Below are 15,509 nucleotides of genomic sequence, written 5' to 3'. Positions count from 1 at the left end.
CCTTTAATTAAACTTCGTGGTTTATTAAAAAAAAAAACAAAAAAAAAAGATAATATTATGCAGTAACAAAGTAATTGATTTATATTATTAATATCGGTAATAGAGAAAATAATTTCTCGAATATATTTTTCTAGTAACTTTAGTTAAAACACTACATGTTTTGCACAAATGAAAAGTAAGCTAAGAGATATCGATGCCGCGAGTATATACAGTAAATATATTCGTATACGTATTTTCCTTTCCAATGTCTCTAGTATATTATTTGTTAAATAAGTACCAATCTTCAAATATATAAATTATCAAACATATAAACACATTGTCGAAGATGATTACTTATTTCTTAAAATAATTATTTAAACAGTTTGTAAATAGATACGTAAGTTTACGCTGTTATCCTTATGTTACATACGGCATTTTTTCACAGGTTTATTGTTTTCTCGTATTAATAATGATTAACAATAACAGCCATGAGCTTGTTTGTTAAATAATATAATGTCGCTGCTTGTCATTAGCTACTGCGTCATGCACATATGTTTATGGATGCGATATTTATAGCTTTGTCAACTATATTTTTTTATTGTATTAATTTGGTTATAATTTATTATAAATTAATATAAGAAAGGTATTTTTTCTATTTACTTCGTTAGCATTAAAAACAAACTCTTAAACGAGGATAAAGAAAAGTGTTAATTTAGTAGTACGTAATTTAAAATATTATTATAACGTGTAGGTATTTAAAATTTAAATCAAATTTTCTTCATTTTACTTTTATTTGTTCTCTTTTTAAAGAAAATTTTGATAGAAATTGTTTATTTATTTTTCAATTTTCTATTAATATTTTTCCATATTGCAAAGATTTATAAAAATTCTACGTAGGACATTTAACCTTTAATAGCAATTACATTGCATAAGAAAAGAAAATGACTTGAACTAATGGAAAGTTCGTTTAATTATTTTTATAAATTATTTTAATTATTATAGATATATAAATGCAGCTTTTTGTATTGTATTAAACGCACAATCGTATTCGACTTTTATTTTTTGCTTTAATTTTTTTAATTGCAAATATTTCATAAAATTTTATTATTGATAAATTATAATACTTATGAATTATATTTTTTTATAGGTTTCCTACAGATTAAATTAAACAAAATGTCTTTAATAGAAGGTGTTGGCGATGAAGTTACAGATTTTTTTATTGTTTTGAGTATCATATTGGTGGCTTGGTTTGCATGGTGTTCTACAAATATTGCTGATCAACCAATAATACGCACAGTACTTATATTACAACATCGAACACGCACAAGCATTACAGAACTAAGAGCAAGTCAAAACACCAATACTCTTAATCAATCTCGTAATTTGGAAATATCAGAAGAAGATTCTATAGAAACTAATACTACTGAAAATAATCATTCAGAATCAAGCTGTCCAGAAACATCTGTTACAGGTATTAAATATCATTTATATGCCAGCAATATGTATATTAAATATTTATTATTTAATATTTAATTTATTTCTATTAGATGCTACTACTCCAGCATTACGTAGAGTACCAGAACCTACAACTTCTGAAGAGATTCTCATTGAAACTATGGATTCCTTTAATAATGAAGAGACAATAGCATTAGAAAAACCTAATAAAGAAAGTTCTACAGGTGAATCTAACATAACAGAGTCGGTGTGTACTAGTACAGAATGCCCATCTGACAATTTGTCAACTGCCAATGCTAATGAAATTAGTATAAAACTAAAATTCATAAATGACGATCAGAAAGTTGTGACAGGAAGTCTTAAGGAAATGCTTGGAGACTTCAAAAGGTACATCGTATTTATTTGTAATAATAATAATTATAAGTGAATATGATGAAAAAAGAAATATCTTTGTTTATTCGTTATATTTTTCAGACGACATTTTCAAGTAGAACTTGATTCGCAAAAATTGGTGCGCTTAGTATTTAAAGGTCAAGTGCTTCAACCAGATAGTCAAACACTAGAACGATGTGGTCTTTACAATCATTGTGTAGTTCATTGTTTAGTACATCAACCACGGCCAGCTACAACATCATCACGGCCTCATACATTGGATGATTCATCAATTTATTTTAATACACAGACTTTTCAAGATCTCCCTGCGGGTAATGGAATCAGCTCAGTACATAATGAATGGGATTTAAGCAGGCTCTTAATGAGCATTTTGGCTCTTATTTTGGGTCTTGCTTGGTATTCTCGTTATCATTATGCTCAATTTTTTACTGCAACTGCTACAATTGTATTATATGCACTCACTGCAATATTTACAGTTCCTTTGTTTAGCAATTTTTTTCCTGATCAAGATAGCATTAGAAACATCGAATGAATTGATATTACAACCTTATTATTCAGATAATTGTGCAAACAAATTTTACTGATCATAATTATTATTGATAAGTAACAAGAATGGACTTTCAGCACTCGTATTACTTATTGATTTATGCAGAAACATCATCGGTATAACGAATAAACATATAAAAAAAATGTGATTTTTCTAATAGCTTGCAAGTAACTTTGCTGAAAAAAAAAATAGAATAAAAACTCAAACAAGTGATTAATATATATGTATGATATGTAGTAAGATATGACATCTATATTGAATTATTCATCAGCTTTAATGATTACTGATAATCTCTAAAGAAAAAAAAAACAAAAAAGTCGAACATTTCAATAAATAAAAAATGTTAATTATTTTATGAAGAAGATCGGCAACCAAGAAAATAGAGTATGGTTGTATACAGGTGCTTTATGTTATTATTTCTTTATTTACTGTTATGTATTTATTAATATAATTATTATTTTTAATATACTAATCAGATATATTGGATTATCATTTTTCAAAAAATATTTTTAATTTATAAATACATTTATAGAAAATTATTACAAGCATTTGGCTTGTTTTAATGATCATTAAATGTGTTAATAATAAATGTATTAATATAAATGTATTAATAATACAATTAGAAAAAAAATAAATTATATAAAATATACATATTCTTATTATATGTCACAGTTAAGTATGAGCATTAAAAAAGCATATCTATTAATCTTATGTTGCAGTTATTTCTAATGCGAATATATTTGCAAGTTGAAGTAATCCAAATGCATGTAATAAGACCCTTTATTAGTGAAATAATTAAGATATATTTCATTTTGCTTTTTAAACATGAATCATAATCACATTTCAACTAATATAATAGTACTATTCTTATTATAAAAGAAATAACAAAATTACCATAATCTTGATTTTAACAGTAACTTTTTAGTTATTTCTCACTTTATAAAAATGGAAATGATCTATTTACATATTAAAATATATTACATGGTATATGAAATATCTTCTTTATGTGTTTAATACAGTCAAATATTTTTTCTTTTATGACATATTTTGACTTAATATTGATGCAATTAAAGCGAAGTATGTATAATTGTTTATTGGAAAACATTTATAATAAAAAAATAATACACGATATAATGATTCTATTATAATTTTGTAAACTATTAAAAAATAAAGTTATCAATTATGTAATTATTTCTTATATTATTGGACTGTGTTATTAAAACATAATAAAAATCTATACAACATTTTATACATCTTTTTTAGATTCATGTGCTGTATGAGAAATATGTTGCAAAAAAACATTGAAAAATGTTATTATTCAATATGATACGAACAAAGGTTTATTTATTTCGTAAATTAAAATGTTACGGATTTTAAATCAATTACTCACATATTATTAATGCCTTGTTTATTTATTCATGCTTCCTTATAAAGAAATTATTTTTTTTCTTATCTTACCATGTTTTACAAAGTATTACATAAATAGTTTTGTGAATAGAATAAATACATGATAATGTATGACAATAGATGGTATATAATAATATAGGCAATTATCATTTTTTAATTATTTGAAAAGAATAGAAAAAATATGATGCGAAATGATAATTATATATAAATATAAATAAATTGGTTATAATTTTTTAAATGATAACAATATTTTTTGTTAAATAAATCAAATAGTTGAATAATTTATATCATTTGTACCTTTTCAAGTTATATTATTTTTAAGTAGGATGACTAATATTTATTGTTTTAGTATGTAAATCTAATATTGACGATACATTTGGAAGTGTAAATACATTATTATTTGATTTAAATAAAGCTTGTATATATTGTTTCAATGTAAGCATATTCAATGTAAAGTTTCCCTGAGGATTTTCTAAAAGTATAGTAGCTTTTCTAGTATCATTAATTACATTAATGAAATGACATTTAGGAGCTTTACAGTCAACTATTGAATGACTTACTGGAGAGCCAGTTTTAACTACTTGAATAGTTTTTTTATTTAATGAAGCAATATCTGTATTGTCTGTAAGTAACTTTCCATCAACGTATAGGTCATAAGTTACTCCATAAATTCCAAATATAATATCTATATTTTGTTTTAATTGTTCATACGAAATTAAAGTTGTAGTTCCAACTGTTTCTACTTCTAACAAAATTGTACCTGCAGAATTGATAGCACCAAATCTTGGTTTTATATTAATTAATTCGATATTAGCGTATTTTGAAAATGGTTCGACATCTGTTGTATTATTTTTACATGCGCTTTCTATTTTACTTTTAACAAGTATAAGTTTCATATCTACGCCTTTAACATTTTGCATTTCTTCCAGAATAATATTATTATTATTTGACAATTCAGATATATTTTTTTGAGGAGTTTTAGTTGCACTTTCAATAAACTCTTTATGGCTGAGAATAACTTTAGCTAAATTACTACTCACATCTGGAATTTCATAATAAACAATGGCTTCATCGGATGGCACCAATTGAGCTTTCTTTCTTAATTTCTGTACCCTATTAATTATTTCTCTTGCTACTCCTTCATTTTGCATACTTTCATCGGGTGTAATTCCTAGAAGAATCAATATATTTCCTTCACTGTGGGCCTCATATTGTTTAGAAAGTTCTTCAGCCATCGGACCAGTGAAATTAAACATCAAGCGTAAATCACCCTCGCCAAGCTTATGACCTTGTACTGTAATTTCCTTCGAAGCTACAAATTGTTGTAACTGTTCATCTGACAATTCTTTAATTGCTTGTGTAATTGATTTAAACTCTCCTTTTAAACGGGCACCTAATACTTTATGATCAGGTTCGGCACGTAAAGTTACTCCATATTTTTCTTTATCTGTTGTGGTTATTAATTCTTTTACATTTAATTCTTCAAGTATATATGATCTTAATGAAACAATATCTTTCAAAACATTGCTATCTTGATGGATAACAACAATATTTGGTAAAGGATATTTAACAGGAATAGTTTTTCTATCTCTTACAATTCTGCCTAACTCAATAATAGTTTGCATATAGGATACTGATTTTTCAATACTTTCATCAATTAAATGAATATAAGGATTAGGAATCATTTGATAATGAACACTATCCATATTAGCATTAGAATCAGGTGGAAGCAGTTTTGACAAACGTTGAAACATAAACTCCGTTAAAAATGGAGTGAAAGGTGCATTAATTTTCACCATTGTGTAAAGTACACAATATAAAGTATTTAATGCATTCTGACAATCAATAGTACCACTTTCACCTTTTATTCGCCTTCTGTTCATTCTAACATACCAATTTGTAAGATTATCTATGTATTTAATTAAACGAGGCACTACAGTATATAGTCTATATGCTCGCATTTCTTGTTGAAGAAATTTCAGTAGTGTTTGTGTGAAAGATATTATCCACTTATCCATTATGTTGTTAGAACAATTATTAGATATATCCTTATACACAAATTTAGTTTTTTCCTCTCTTTCAAATCTTTCAATATTTTGCATTAAAAATCTAAATGCATTATACCAAGGAAGAAGCACATCTTTTACTATATCTCTGACACCTTCTTCTTTGAATCTTAAATTTTCTGCTCTAACAACGGGTGAATTGATTAAGTACAATCTGAGAGCATCTGCGCCATACTTGTTAACAACTTCAATCGGATCAGGATAATTCTTCTTACGTTTAGACATCTTTTGTCCGTCAGATGCTAAAATTAAACCACTGGCAACAAGATTTTTGAATGGTGCTATACCAAAAAGTGCAGTAGATATAACAAGAAGGGTATAGAACCAGCCTCGAGTTTGATCAATGCCTTCCGCTATGAAGTCTGCAGGAAAACTTTCTTCAAAGTTCTTTGGATCTTTAAATGGATAATGCATTTGTGCATATGGCATTGAACCAGATTCAAACCAACAATCAAATACTTCTGGTACACGTCGTAATGGTGGATGTCCTGGCCGTGCAGATGGAATAGTCAAATTGTCTATATTTTCTCTATGAATATCAGACACTTTTGTACCAGTTAATTTTTCCAATTCTTCAATACTTCCAATACATACAACTTCTTGACCGTCTTCAGAAATCCATAAAGGTATAGGATTACCCCAATATCTATTTCTACTAATTGCCCAATCTCGAGCATCTCGCAACCAATTTCCAAATCTCTTATCTTTGACGTAATCTGGCACCCAGTGAGTATCAGCGTTGGCTATTAATAATTTGTCTTTTATTGCTTCGACCCTAATAAACCATGATGGTACAGCTTTATAAATTAATGGCGTATCAGATCGCCAACAATATGGATAACTGTGTTTAACTGGAACACTATGAACTAGTCTGTTATTAGCTTGAATATATTTTATAATATCCTTATCCGCATCTTTTACATATTTTCCTTTAAAATCATGAACTGGATCTGTAAAGCAACCGCTACTATCAATAGGACATATAATTTCTTGATCCTTCGTTATAACGCCTGCATTTAAACAACATCTGTAATCATCTTCTCCAAAATAAGGTGCTTGATGTACAATTCCAGTTCCACTTTCTGAAGTAACATAATTATCATTTAATATTACAAAAGCACCTTTTTCTTGTAATCGAGCAAAGTATGGAAAAAGTGGTTGATATTGTTTTCCTTTTAAATCTGATCCTTTTCTTTTTCCGCATATGGTATAAAGATCTTTAGATTTATAAATAAGATTTAAAGAAGATTCTAATAAAATATAAATATTATTAGATTTATTATCCTTAACTTCTATATATTCGAAAGCAGGATTACAACACAATGCCAGATTGCTGGGTAAAGTCCAAGGAGTAGTTGTCCATGCTAGAATAGATACACCCGGTTCATCTTTTAAAGGGAATGCGACTACTACGGATGGATCTACAACATCTTTATAATTTTGTCCAGATTCAAAGTTCGACAGAGGTGTATTGCATGCGGTAGAATATGGCATTACTTTGACACCTTGGTAAACAAATCCTTTGTTGTACAATTCCTTAAAAACCCACCATATAGATTCCATGTACCATGGATACAATGTTTTATAATCATTTTTAAAATCTATCCATCTACCAATTCTACCAACTATTTTCTCCCATTCTGTAGCATATCTCATTACAATACTTCTACATTCCTTATTATAATTTTCTATACCAATTTTAGCAACATCATCTGGACTTTTGATATTCAAAGCTTTATCTATTTCAAATTCAACGGGTAAACCATGTGTATCCCATCCGAATCTCCTTTCAACGTGACGCCCACATTGATGAGCATACCTTGTTATAATATCCTTTATTGTTCCAGCAAGTATATGTCCATAATGAGGTAAACCAGTTGCAAAAGGTGGACCATCATAAAATGAATATTTCGGCTTACCTTTTGACATTTTTAAACTGTTTTGGAATACATCCAATTTCTGCCATAATTCTAAAATAATTTCTTCTTCTTTCGAAAAATTAATTGTTTCTGATAATTTTTCAATCATTTTTAAATGATCTTTTGATACACCTTAAGCCTTTAATTATTCACCGTCTGTTACAAAACGTTATCATGAAATTTCGTAGGGTTATGAACTCATGCATTTAATCGCGTAACATGGAACCGCAAAAGAAATGTAAAACTTATAAATGTACACGGCAGGTAAGATTACGGTACTGTACTCATTAATAGAATTTTCGTAAACAGTGCAACCAAATGAAAAGAATGATCTAAATAGAAACTATCTCTTGATTTGATTGGTTAAATGTCGACGTATCCACATGAACCTTTAGGAAGAAATCTTTCGTTACACCAATAGGCAAATTCATGCGAAAGATTTAATTACGTGTAAAATTTATTTTAAATGCTTAGTAACATTTTTTATGCCCTTTAACAGTAAATTTCGTATATAAGCATATAAGTTAGAAAATGATTGTAGCGTACTATACGAAGAAAAAGTAAAAAATAAGTGTTGGGTTAGAAAGTGCGCAAGCGCGTTATGTCTATACAGAAGTGTGTTGAGTGGTATTGAATGTGTTAAGTTTGATCACCCTGAGACAGCCATTGTGTTATTGTTGTTTTACGCATAAATCTTTTAGAATTCGTGATTATTAATCTCGTCACGTACTGAAAGAAATTCAGAGCATTATTTTATTCTATATTTTCTACGATATAGAATAATGACAGATAGGTCAAGTAATGGAGATTATCAGCACGATCGAGAGGAATCCCCAGAAAATAATTCTAATTTGTCGATGAAAAAAGACCGAGAAGAAAAGGATCATCAAGTTGATAAGGCCGGGGAATATGTACGAGAACTTTTGCAAGAAAAAGTCGAATTGGATTCGCAAAAATGGCCCAATGCAACTCGCTTGATTGATCAAGGTAAGAATTCATTTATTCAAACTGTTTAGAAAAGTATTTCACATAGACAGATTACATAGAAATTAGAGTTTGATAAAACATTTTTTGTTAATTTTTAGAAATACAAAAAACTCAAGCTATTGGAAAGCCATTAAGAGATCCAAAATATGTAGATATTTATCGTGAGAAACCAATACGCATTTCTGTTAAAGTCTTGGTTCCTGTTCGCGAACATCCAAAGGTGGATTATATCGTATCAATATGTTTTGAGCTAGTTAACATTTACAAAATAAATTCTCTATTAACATGTTATTGCATTTTATCTGTAGTTTAATTTTGTCGGAAAACTATTGGGACCAAAGGGAAATTCTATGAAACGTTTACAAGAAGAAACACTGTGCAAGATGGCAGTTTTAGGAAGAGGGTCGATGAAAGATCGACAGAAGGTATACTTGCTTATATCACACTCAAATGACTATATTTGCACTTACTTAAGATATTTTGATAACGATGATACTTATTATTACTGTTTATTGTTAAATAAATTAAAAGCGCAATGATTTATTCCAGGAAGAAGAATGTCGTATGTCCTTGGATCCAAAATATGCTCATCTGTCGGATGACTTACATGTAGAAATAACAGCATTAGCACCACCAGCTGAAGCATATGCTCGTATAGCATTTGCACTTGCAGAGGTTCGCAAGTATTTAATTCCAGATAATAACGACAATATACGGCAAGAACAAATGCGAGAAATGGAACTTAGCATGGCCGATGATTCAACAGTCGCAGAAGACAGAAGACCTTCTATTAGAGGTGTTCCTCCTGCAGCAAGTGGTATTCTTAGACCTACTTCCAGGCCAACGCTGCCAAGATCATCAAGAGGTTTGTTTTTTTAATAAAAGATATTACATTTATATTAACATCTCTTACATCCTTAAAATGGAGAATTACTGTTAACCACAAATTTTGTAAGCTTTTCAATCAGTTTCAGCGCCTGTTCTTCCTCCACCCTCCAATCGTGGACCCATCTCTCGACCAATGCCTGCAAAGACTAAAATTTTTTCAATATTAGACCGTGCACGAGCTGCCATGGATCAGAGTTATGGGTAAATGTTAACATGTACATTATTTCTAATAAATAGTAATGGAAACGTTTAAAAATATATTTCTTTTTAAAGCTATGAGACTCCAACTCCGCCTTTAAATAATCGCGTAGGAACACATGATTATGAATATCATCCATCTTCGACAACAAATACTCGATATGCAGATCGTCATTATACGTCGACTGCAAGGTATGTACAGTTCATGATCAGAACCCGAAGATAATTTTCCAAGCGAAAATTACTTTAGAATCCACTGTGTTCATTTTATCTAACTTAGTTCAGGTATTTTGCTACATACAGCAGTTTATCTTATACTCTCTAGATATGTACAGGGTTAGTCATTTTACAGGTTAGTTATTTTGGAAAAATAAAGTTCTTTATATTCGAGAAAATCAGCTATGAAAGTCCGTCAAATATGCATGAATTTGATAGGCAATAAGAATTGATTGAATAGGTTTTTTTATACTTGGATGTTTTATTTGTATTCATGAACATGAATAGATGAATTGAGACATAAGATTATATTGATGCTTGAAGAAGCGAAGACTTGAAAGATATCAGCGATTCATGCTTCTGTAATCTGTAACGAGCAACATTTTGTTTAAGACAAAGTGGGAAGCAATTACAACAATTTATAATCTAAATAAATAAATGTATTATTTGAATTTAGTATAGTAAGCAATCTATAGGAAGTCACGATATTGTTTGTAAATATGAAAAAACCCATTCGTTGTGTACTTGACAAAATTTCATAGTTGATTTTTTTGAAAACAAAGCCTCGTATAAAATATTGTCATTCTAAATTTTCCATTTACTTTTGTACGAGGAATCAAGTTCTTTCGACTTGTATCGTGATTTTCAGTACTCCTTGCATTTATTCAAAGATTTCTTTTAATGCGATGAATAAATGTGTTTTTATAAAAGAAAGTTTAATAAAAACTATTATCGGTAGTTCCGCGAATAATTTTTCTTTTAAAAAACGATCGATAAAGGTTTTGTTTTTGTTTTGTTTTAATATCATTCAGTGACGACATGTATCCTACTTCGAGATATACTACCTACGAATACGAAGAAGAACCCGTGCCACATACATCACATGATTATTACGAAATGGCAGAGTATCCAGGTAAGAATATATTTCTCACATTAAACTCTCTGATGATGTCTTTATGCTTTTATTTTTTTTTTTTTTATGATGAAGCATCATTTAGGTGATCAGCGTAAAGTTGATGAACTGTGGAAAATACTTATAAAAATAGTAATCGTTGATAATTGCTATAATAAAATTAATGATCGATCCTTATAAAATCACAATTATCAATATACGTATTGGTCAATACGTTAACAATGAAAAATAAATGAAAAGAACTTTAACATCTTAATAAATTGATGAAACGCATAAAGAAAAATTTAAAATTAAAATGTGGATGATCGTGGATAAATGTATAATCAATACCTCTACGGGACATTTTTGTTAAAATAATGAATTCCCGCCCGATAAAACCTATTAATAATTGAAGTACATAAATCCGTAAAATTCGCAGAGGATACAACAAGCCGCGCATGGAAGTCATACAAGACTACAACAACGTCAGGCTCGAGTTCGCGATATCGCAGCGCTCCATACACACGACCTTCCAAGTAAACATCTGCAAAAGTTTTTTAATTTTCTTCTCGAATTAAAATTATTCATCAATTAAGAAATATTATTTTTTTTAACATTATTGTTTCATAGCCCTAAACCATAGACGTGTTATTTTCTTAATATACCCTAATCTATGATATGGCGTATAATTAGAAACCCATAAACGAGCATATACTAGATCGGCTTTTATTTAAACGAAAACATAAAACTTATATCATAAAATTATGATAAGGAAAAATTAAGACTTTGCGTTATATTTTATACGTAATGTACGTTTAGTTATTACAATACAATTTGACTCATTATTTTTTTCTTATTATTTTGTAAATCATGGAAATCATATTAATCTTTCTTATTATTCATCTTACTTTACTTACTTTTTATCTTCTACGTTTATTATTAAAGCCTTATATCATTTTTAGATGAGTATTTCGCGGACAGTGGATAAATAAAAATATATTAATATGATGAAACGTATAATCAAATAATAAAAAAAAAGATTTAAAGTTTTTAATATAACAAGTTACAAAGCGAAAATTCTACTCTTGGCAATACTTAAAAATCACTTTACACAGTATTAATAGTTTATAATTTTTTGCAACAGCATGAATTCTATTTTCAAATTATTTATCAAAGAAATTTAATTTACATTGACAGTAAATGAAATTATTTTAAGATTATTTTAAAAAAACAAAATACAATTAAATTGTATTTATTCCATATCCGTTATTTATGGATTGATTTATAATGATTAATGTTGGCATTAAAAAAAAAGAGATAATGAATTGTTTTATAATATTTAATAAGTAATTCAAAGGTATAATATTAATATTTTCATCGAGCATAGTTAATGCACGAGCATAATGGGAGTTTCGAAAATTTAAGCCGATTTTTTTCTTTGTTATGCGTAAATTGTGAATTTAGTATGACGATTCTTTTATTGGGAGTGCACTAATAGCTTATCGTCATAAAAGGGATAAATATTTAAATAAGTAAAAATAATAGACGGTATACAATATATCGCGAATTTTGCTAATTCTTTTTTAATTTTCTTTTTATTAGACATGCTTGATTTTGTATAAGTGATTCATGAAAGAGGTCAATTATTGATATTGATCAATATTTATGTCCCACACATAAACATATTTTTTTTTTCCACTTATTGAAAAAAAAAACTTTAGATGATTAAAAATTATATTAATTACATATATTTCTAAGTAATACAAATATTTAATTTAAATAAGATAATTATCTACTTAAAATAATATACAGCACCATGATAGTAAATCAATAATTATTGAACGATGAATATGAATAATTATAAAAAAAAAAATAAGTATTCATTCAAAATATATTAAAAAATATAGTATTAAAACAAATTTAAAAATTACGTGATAAGTGTACACGTGGGAAATATAAAACAATAATTTAAGTACATTTAAGTACAAAATTTGAACTATAAATAAGCATGAAAAATTATTGTTTAGAATAAAATTTAAAATAACATAAATAATTAATATATATAAAATATAATGAGTGTGTGCGTGTGCGTGTGTGTGTGTGTAATTTCTAAATATTTTAAAATGAAATATTCATTTCACATATGTAATCGTCATAAACCAGAATACATATATAATATAAAAATAAACAAAAAAAATATATATATAATCTATCTATTTAAAAATGAATACAAGATAATACCCAAATGATTAATTAATACATTTTGTCGTCTTAAAACGTGGATGAAAAATGATTTACAAACCTAATTCGTGTGAAAATTATTAACACCTTGCCAATTATTGTTCAAACTATCATCAAACTATATCGTTAATGAGATAACAATAAATAATCTTTAACTTTCGTATGACCATGTTTCCATTAATCAAAAATATGACCGTATAATTAAAACGTGAATTTAAAACTAAACCATTTTAATAGATGATGATGATGATGATGATGATGATGATGATGGTGGTGATGGAAGATCAATTTTTGACAAATTCGCATATCTCTAATCTCGATTTTAATATATCTCCCTTAGGTGTATGAGAAAATTCGAAATTTCGCGTGGGAACGCGTTCTTCTCGATTGAAATATTTTTGATCCTCCTGTGATTCACGGAGCTGTAGGGTGTCCCGATGAAACAAACGTGAGTATTCAAGTTGCATGCATTTTATCGCTTCAATTCTTTTTCTTCTCTTTTTTTTTTTTTTTTATCTATCAATTTTATATAAATATCGAAATACTAGAAACCTTATAACGATGAACGAATAAATTTTAATGGGAAGATTTATAATATTTTATTGGTAATTTTTTTTTTATTTTATTTTTTTTTTTTAAAGTCTACGTTGTGTTTCATTCCCATTTTGTTATTCGCATGTGACAATTACCAGAGAGACTTTTTACAGGCAAAAAGAAACAGCATCGTTTATTACGTGATGAAGAAAAATTACATCGTTAAAGTGTGTCAGTGTGCATAAAACTAATAAAGACGTTCCTTTTTAAAGTGTATCTTTTAAAAATTAGGTGTTCACGTCCAGCAGGGGAGAGTTTTAAGTCTTCAGAGCAGCATTTGGTGTTGTATTCTTCGATTGTATTTACTTTATTTATTTATTTATATATTTATTTTTTTTTTTCTCTCAAGATAAAATATATATTTTGAAGGATAAAAGACTAAAATCGAATAGAAATATAAGAAAAGAGACACATAGTCTTTTTAAATAGAAATGTGTGCTTTAAGTTTTACCAGTGTGAATTACATTTTTTCGTTCGTATCTTTCGTCCTCGGCCTGCTTTGAAAAAAAAAAAAAAAACAACAAAAACAACAAAAACACACACTCAAGAGGATCTAATCTGAAATCCGACATTTTTAAATTGTTTAGAAACAATATCCTTATTTATTTATCTCACACCAATATACAAAAATGAACTGTATAATCAATATCAGAATATAATATACTACGAAAATTCAAATATATTTAATAAAGATATATCTGAGTATCTTACAAGATTAGAATGATGTATCCAACTTGAAACAAAATCGTTCTGCAACATTCTTTTTCATTTTTCTTGTGTTTTTTTTTTTCCTCATTTCTTTCTTTTTTTTTTCTTTCTTTCTTTTGCGGTTGGCACAGAAATTCTGGTAGAAAATTGTTTTTTTACTCTTTTTTTTTTTCTTCCTTTTTTTTTTTTTTCTCTTTCTACGGCCGTTCTAAAGATTATAAATAAGTATTAATTTATGGAATCTCTTAATCCTAACGAAGTTGCCTAAGGTAATCTCGAGTGAAAATAAAAAAGGGGTGTTACGTCTCCTTTTCCTTTTCTTCTAATCATTTTCTTAATATTTTTTTTCTTCTTTTTTCTTTTCTCGTTATTCCTAACTAATAATCCATTTCGAAGTGGCCCTAAAAATTGGAATGGTGTACTCTCCTCTCATTGATTTTATTCATGATTCACGATCGACGAGTTTTTTTTACGATGATTCTCGAAAATATTCGTATGTACTTCGAGTAACAAATGCCATTATTTTATAATAATCTGTGTATTGCAAGGTATTATACAACGTTAGAGATAAAGATAAAGATAAAGAGAAAAAGAGAGAGAGAGAGTAAGAAAGAGAGTAAGAGAGAGAAAATATTCACTGCATGTTTCTGCATAGAAAAATGTCACGAACAAATATTTCGTTTGTTCGTTAATCGAAGGTATGAACGTTTATTTTCGAAATTCACAGCACAACAATTGTGTTCAATTTTCTTTTTTTCTTAATACGAATCGAAACGCGAATCTGTAATAAAAATCTTTGAGCTCGAATACTTTACAATAAAATTGTTCGAGGATAGAAAGGTTTAGAGCACAAATATCGGCGCCTACGATTCTAATCGAGAGCGCAGAAAAAAGGGGTGAATGATGGTGGTGGTGGTGGTAGTGGTGGTAGTGGTGATGGTAGTGATGGTGATGGTGCTGCTGCTGCTGGTTTTAGGGAATGGTGGTGATGGTTCAGAGGATATCATTTTTCCCTGTTT

The 15,509-nt window shown here is 28.2% G+C and overlaps 3 protein-coding genes across 7 annotated transcripts; 2 read left to right on the top strand and 1 right to left on the bottom strand.

The window, feature by feature from the left end:
• Nucleotides 1-274: 274 nt before the first annotated feature.
• On the top strand, nt 275-2,704 carry LOC122516745 (transmembrane and ubiquitin-like domain-containing protein 2). Of its 4 annotated transcripts, none has more exons than XM_043634828.1 (4): nt 275-376; nt 1,127-1,450; nt 1,527-1,821; nt 1,909-2,704. In XM_043634828.1, exons 2-4 carry the CDS (start codon nt 1,153-1,155, stop codon nt 2,357-2,359), a joined length of 1,044 nt encoding a protein of 347 aa, XP_043490763.1. In that variant the 5' UTR covers nt 275-376; nt 1,127-1,152; the 3' UTR covers nt 2,360-2,704. The 4 variants fall into 4 exon arrangements, with proteins under 4 accessions (XP_043490763.1, XP_043490781.1, XP_043490773.1 ...); XM_043634846.1 differs by lacking the exon at nt 275-376 and adding an exon at nt 437-622; XM_043634838.1 differs by lacking the exon at nt 275-376 and adding an exon at nt 630-726.
• A 1,388-nt stretch (nt 2,705-4,092) lies between these two features.
• LOC122516729 (isoleucine--tRNA ligase, cytoplasmic) lies at nt 4,093-8,102 on the bottom strand. The gene has a single exon (XM_043634786.1). The coding sequence runs from the start codon at nt 7,873-7,875 to the stop codon at nt 4,099-4,101; it is 3,777 nt and encodes a 1,258-aa protein (XP_043490721.1). The 5' UTR covers nt 7,876-8,102; the 3' UTR covers nt 4,093-4,098.
• A 293-nt stretch (nt 8,103-8,395) lies between these two features.
• LOC122516735 (KH domain-containing, RNA-binding, signal transduction-associated protein 3-like) lies at nt 8,396-13,993 on the top strand. 2 transcript variants are annotated; one of them, XM_043634800.1, is made up of 10 exons: nt 8,396-8,753; nt 8,852-8,973; nt 9,062-9,178; nt 9,303-9,618; nt 9,722-9,842; nt 9,915-10,031; nt 10,868-10,968; nt 11,387-11,483; nt 13,529-13,636; nt 13,896-13,993. In XM_043634800.1, the coding sequence occupies exons 1-9, from the start codon at nt 8,549-8,551 to the stop codon at nt 13,599-13,601; spliced, it is 1,269 nt and encodes a 422-aa protein (XP_043490735.1). In that variant the 5' UTR covers nt 8,396-8,548; the 3' UTR covers nt 13,602-13,636; nt 13,896-13,993. The 2 variants fall into 2 exon arrangements, with proteins under 2 accessions (XP_043490735.1, XP_043490743.1); XM_043634808.1 differs by lacking the exons at nt 11,387-11,483; nt 13,896-13,993 and having other exon boundaries at nt 8,398-8,753; nt 13,529-13,637.
• Nucleotides 13,994-15,509: the final 1,516 nt, after the last annotated feature.

The sequence above is a fragment of the Polistes fuscatus genome, unplaced genomic scaffold, assembly GCF_010416935.1.
Source record: "Polistes fuscatus isolate 324 unplaced genomic scaffold, CU_Pfus_HIC Scaffold1, whole genome shotgun sequence".
Taxonomy (NCBI): Eukaryota; Metazoa; Arthropoda; class Insecta; order Hymenoptera; family Vespidae; genus Polistes; species Polistes fuscatus.
Note: the sequence above shows the minus strand (reverse complement) of the source record. Positions and strands in the feature narration are given on the sequence as shown.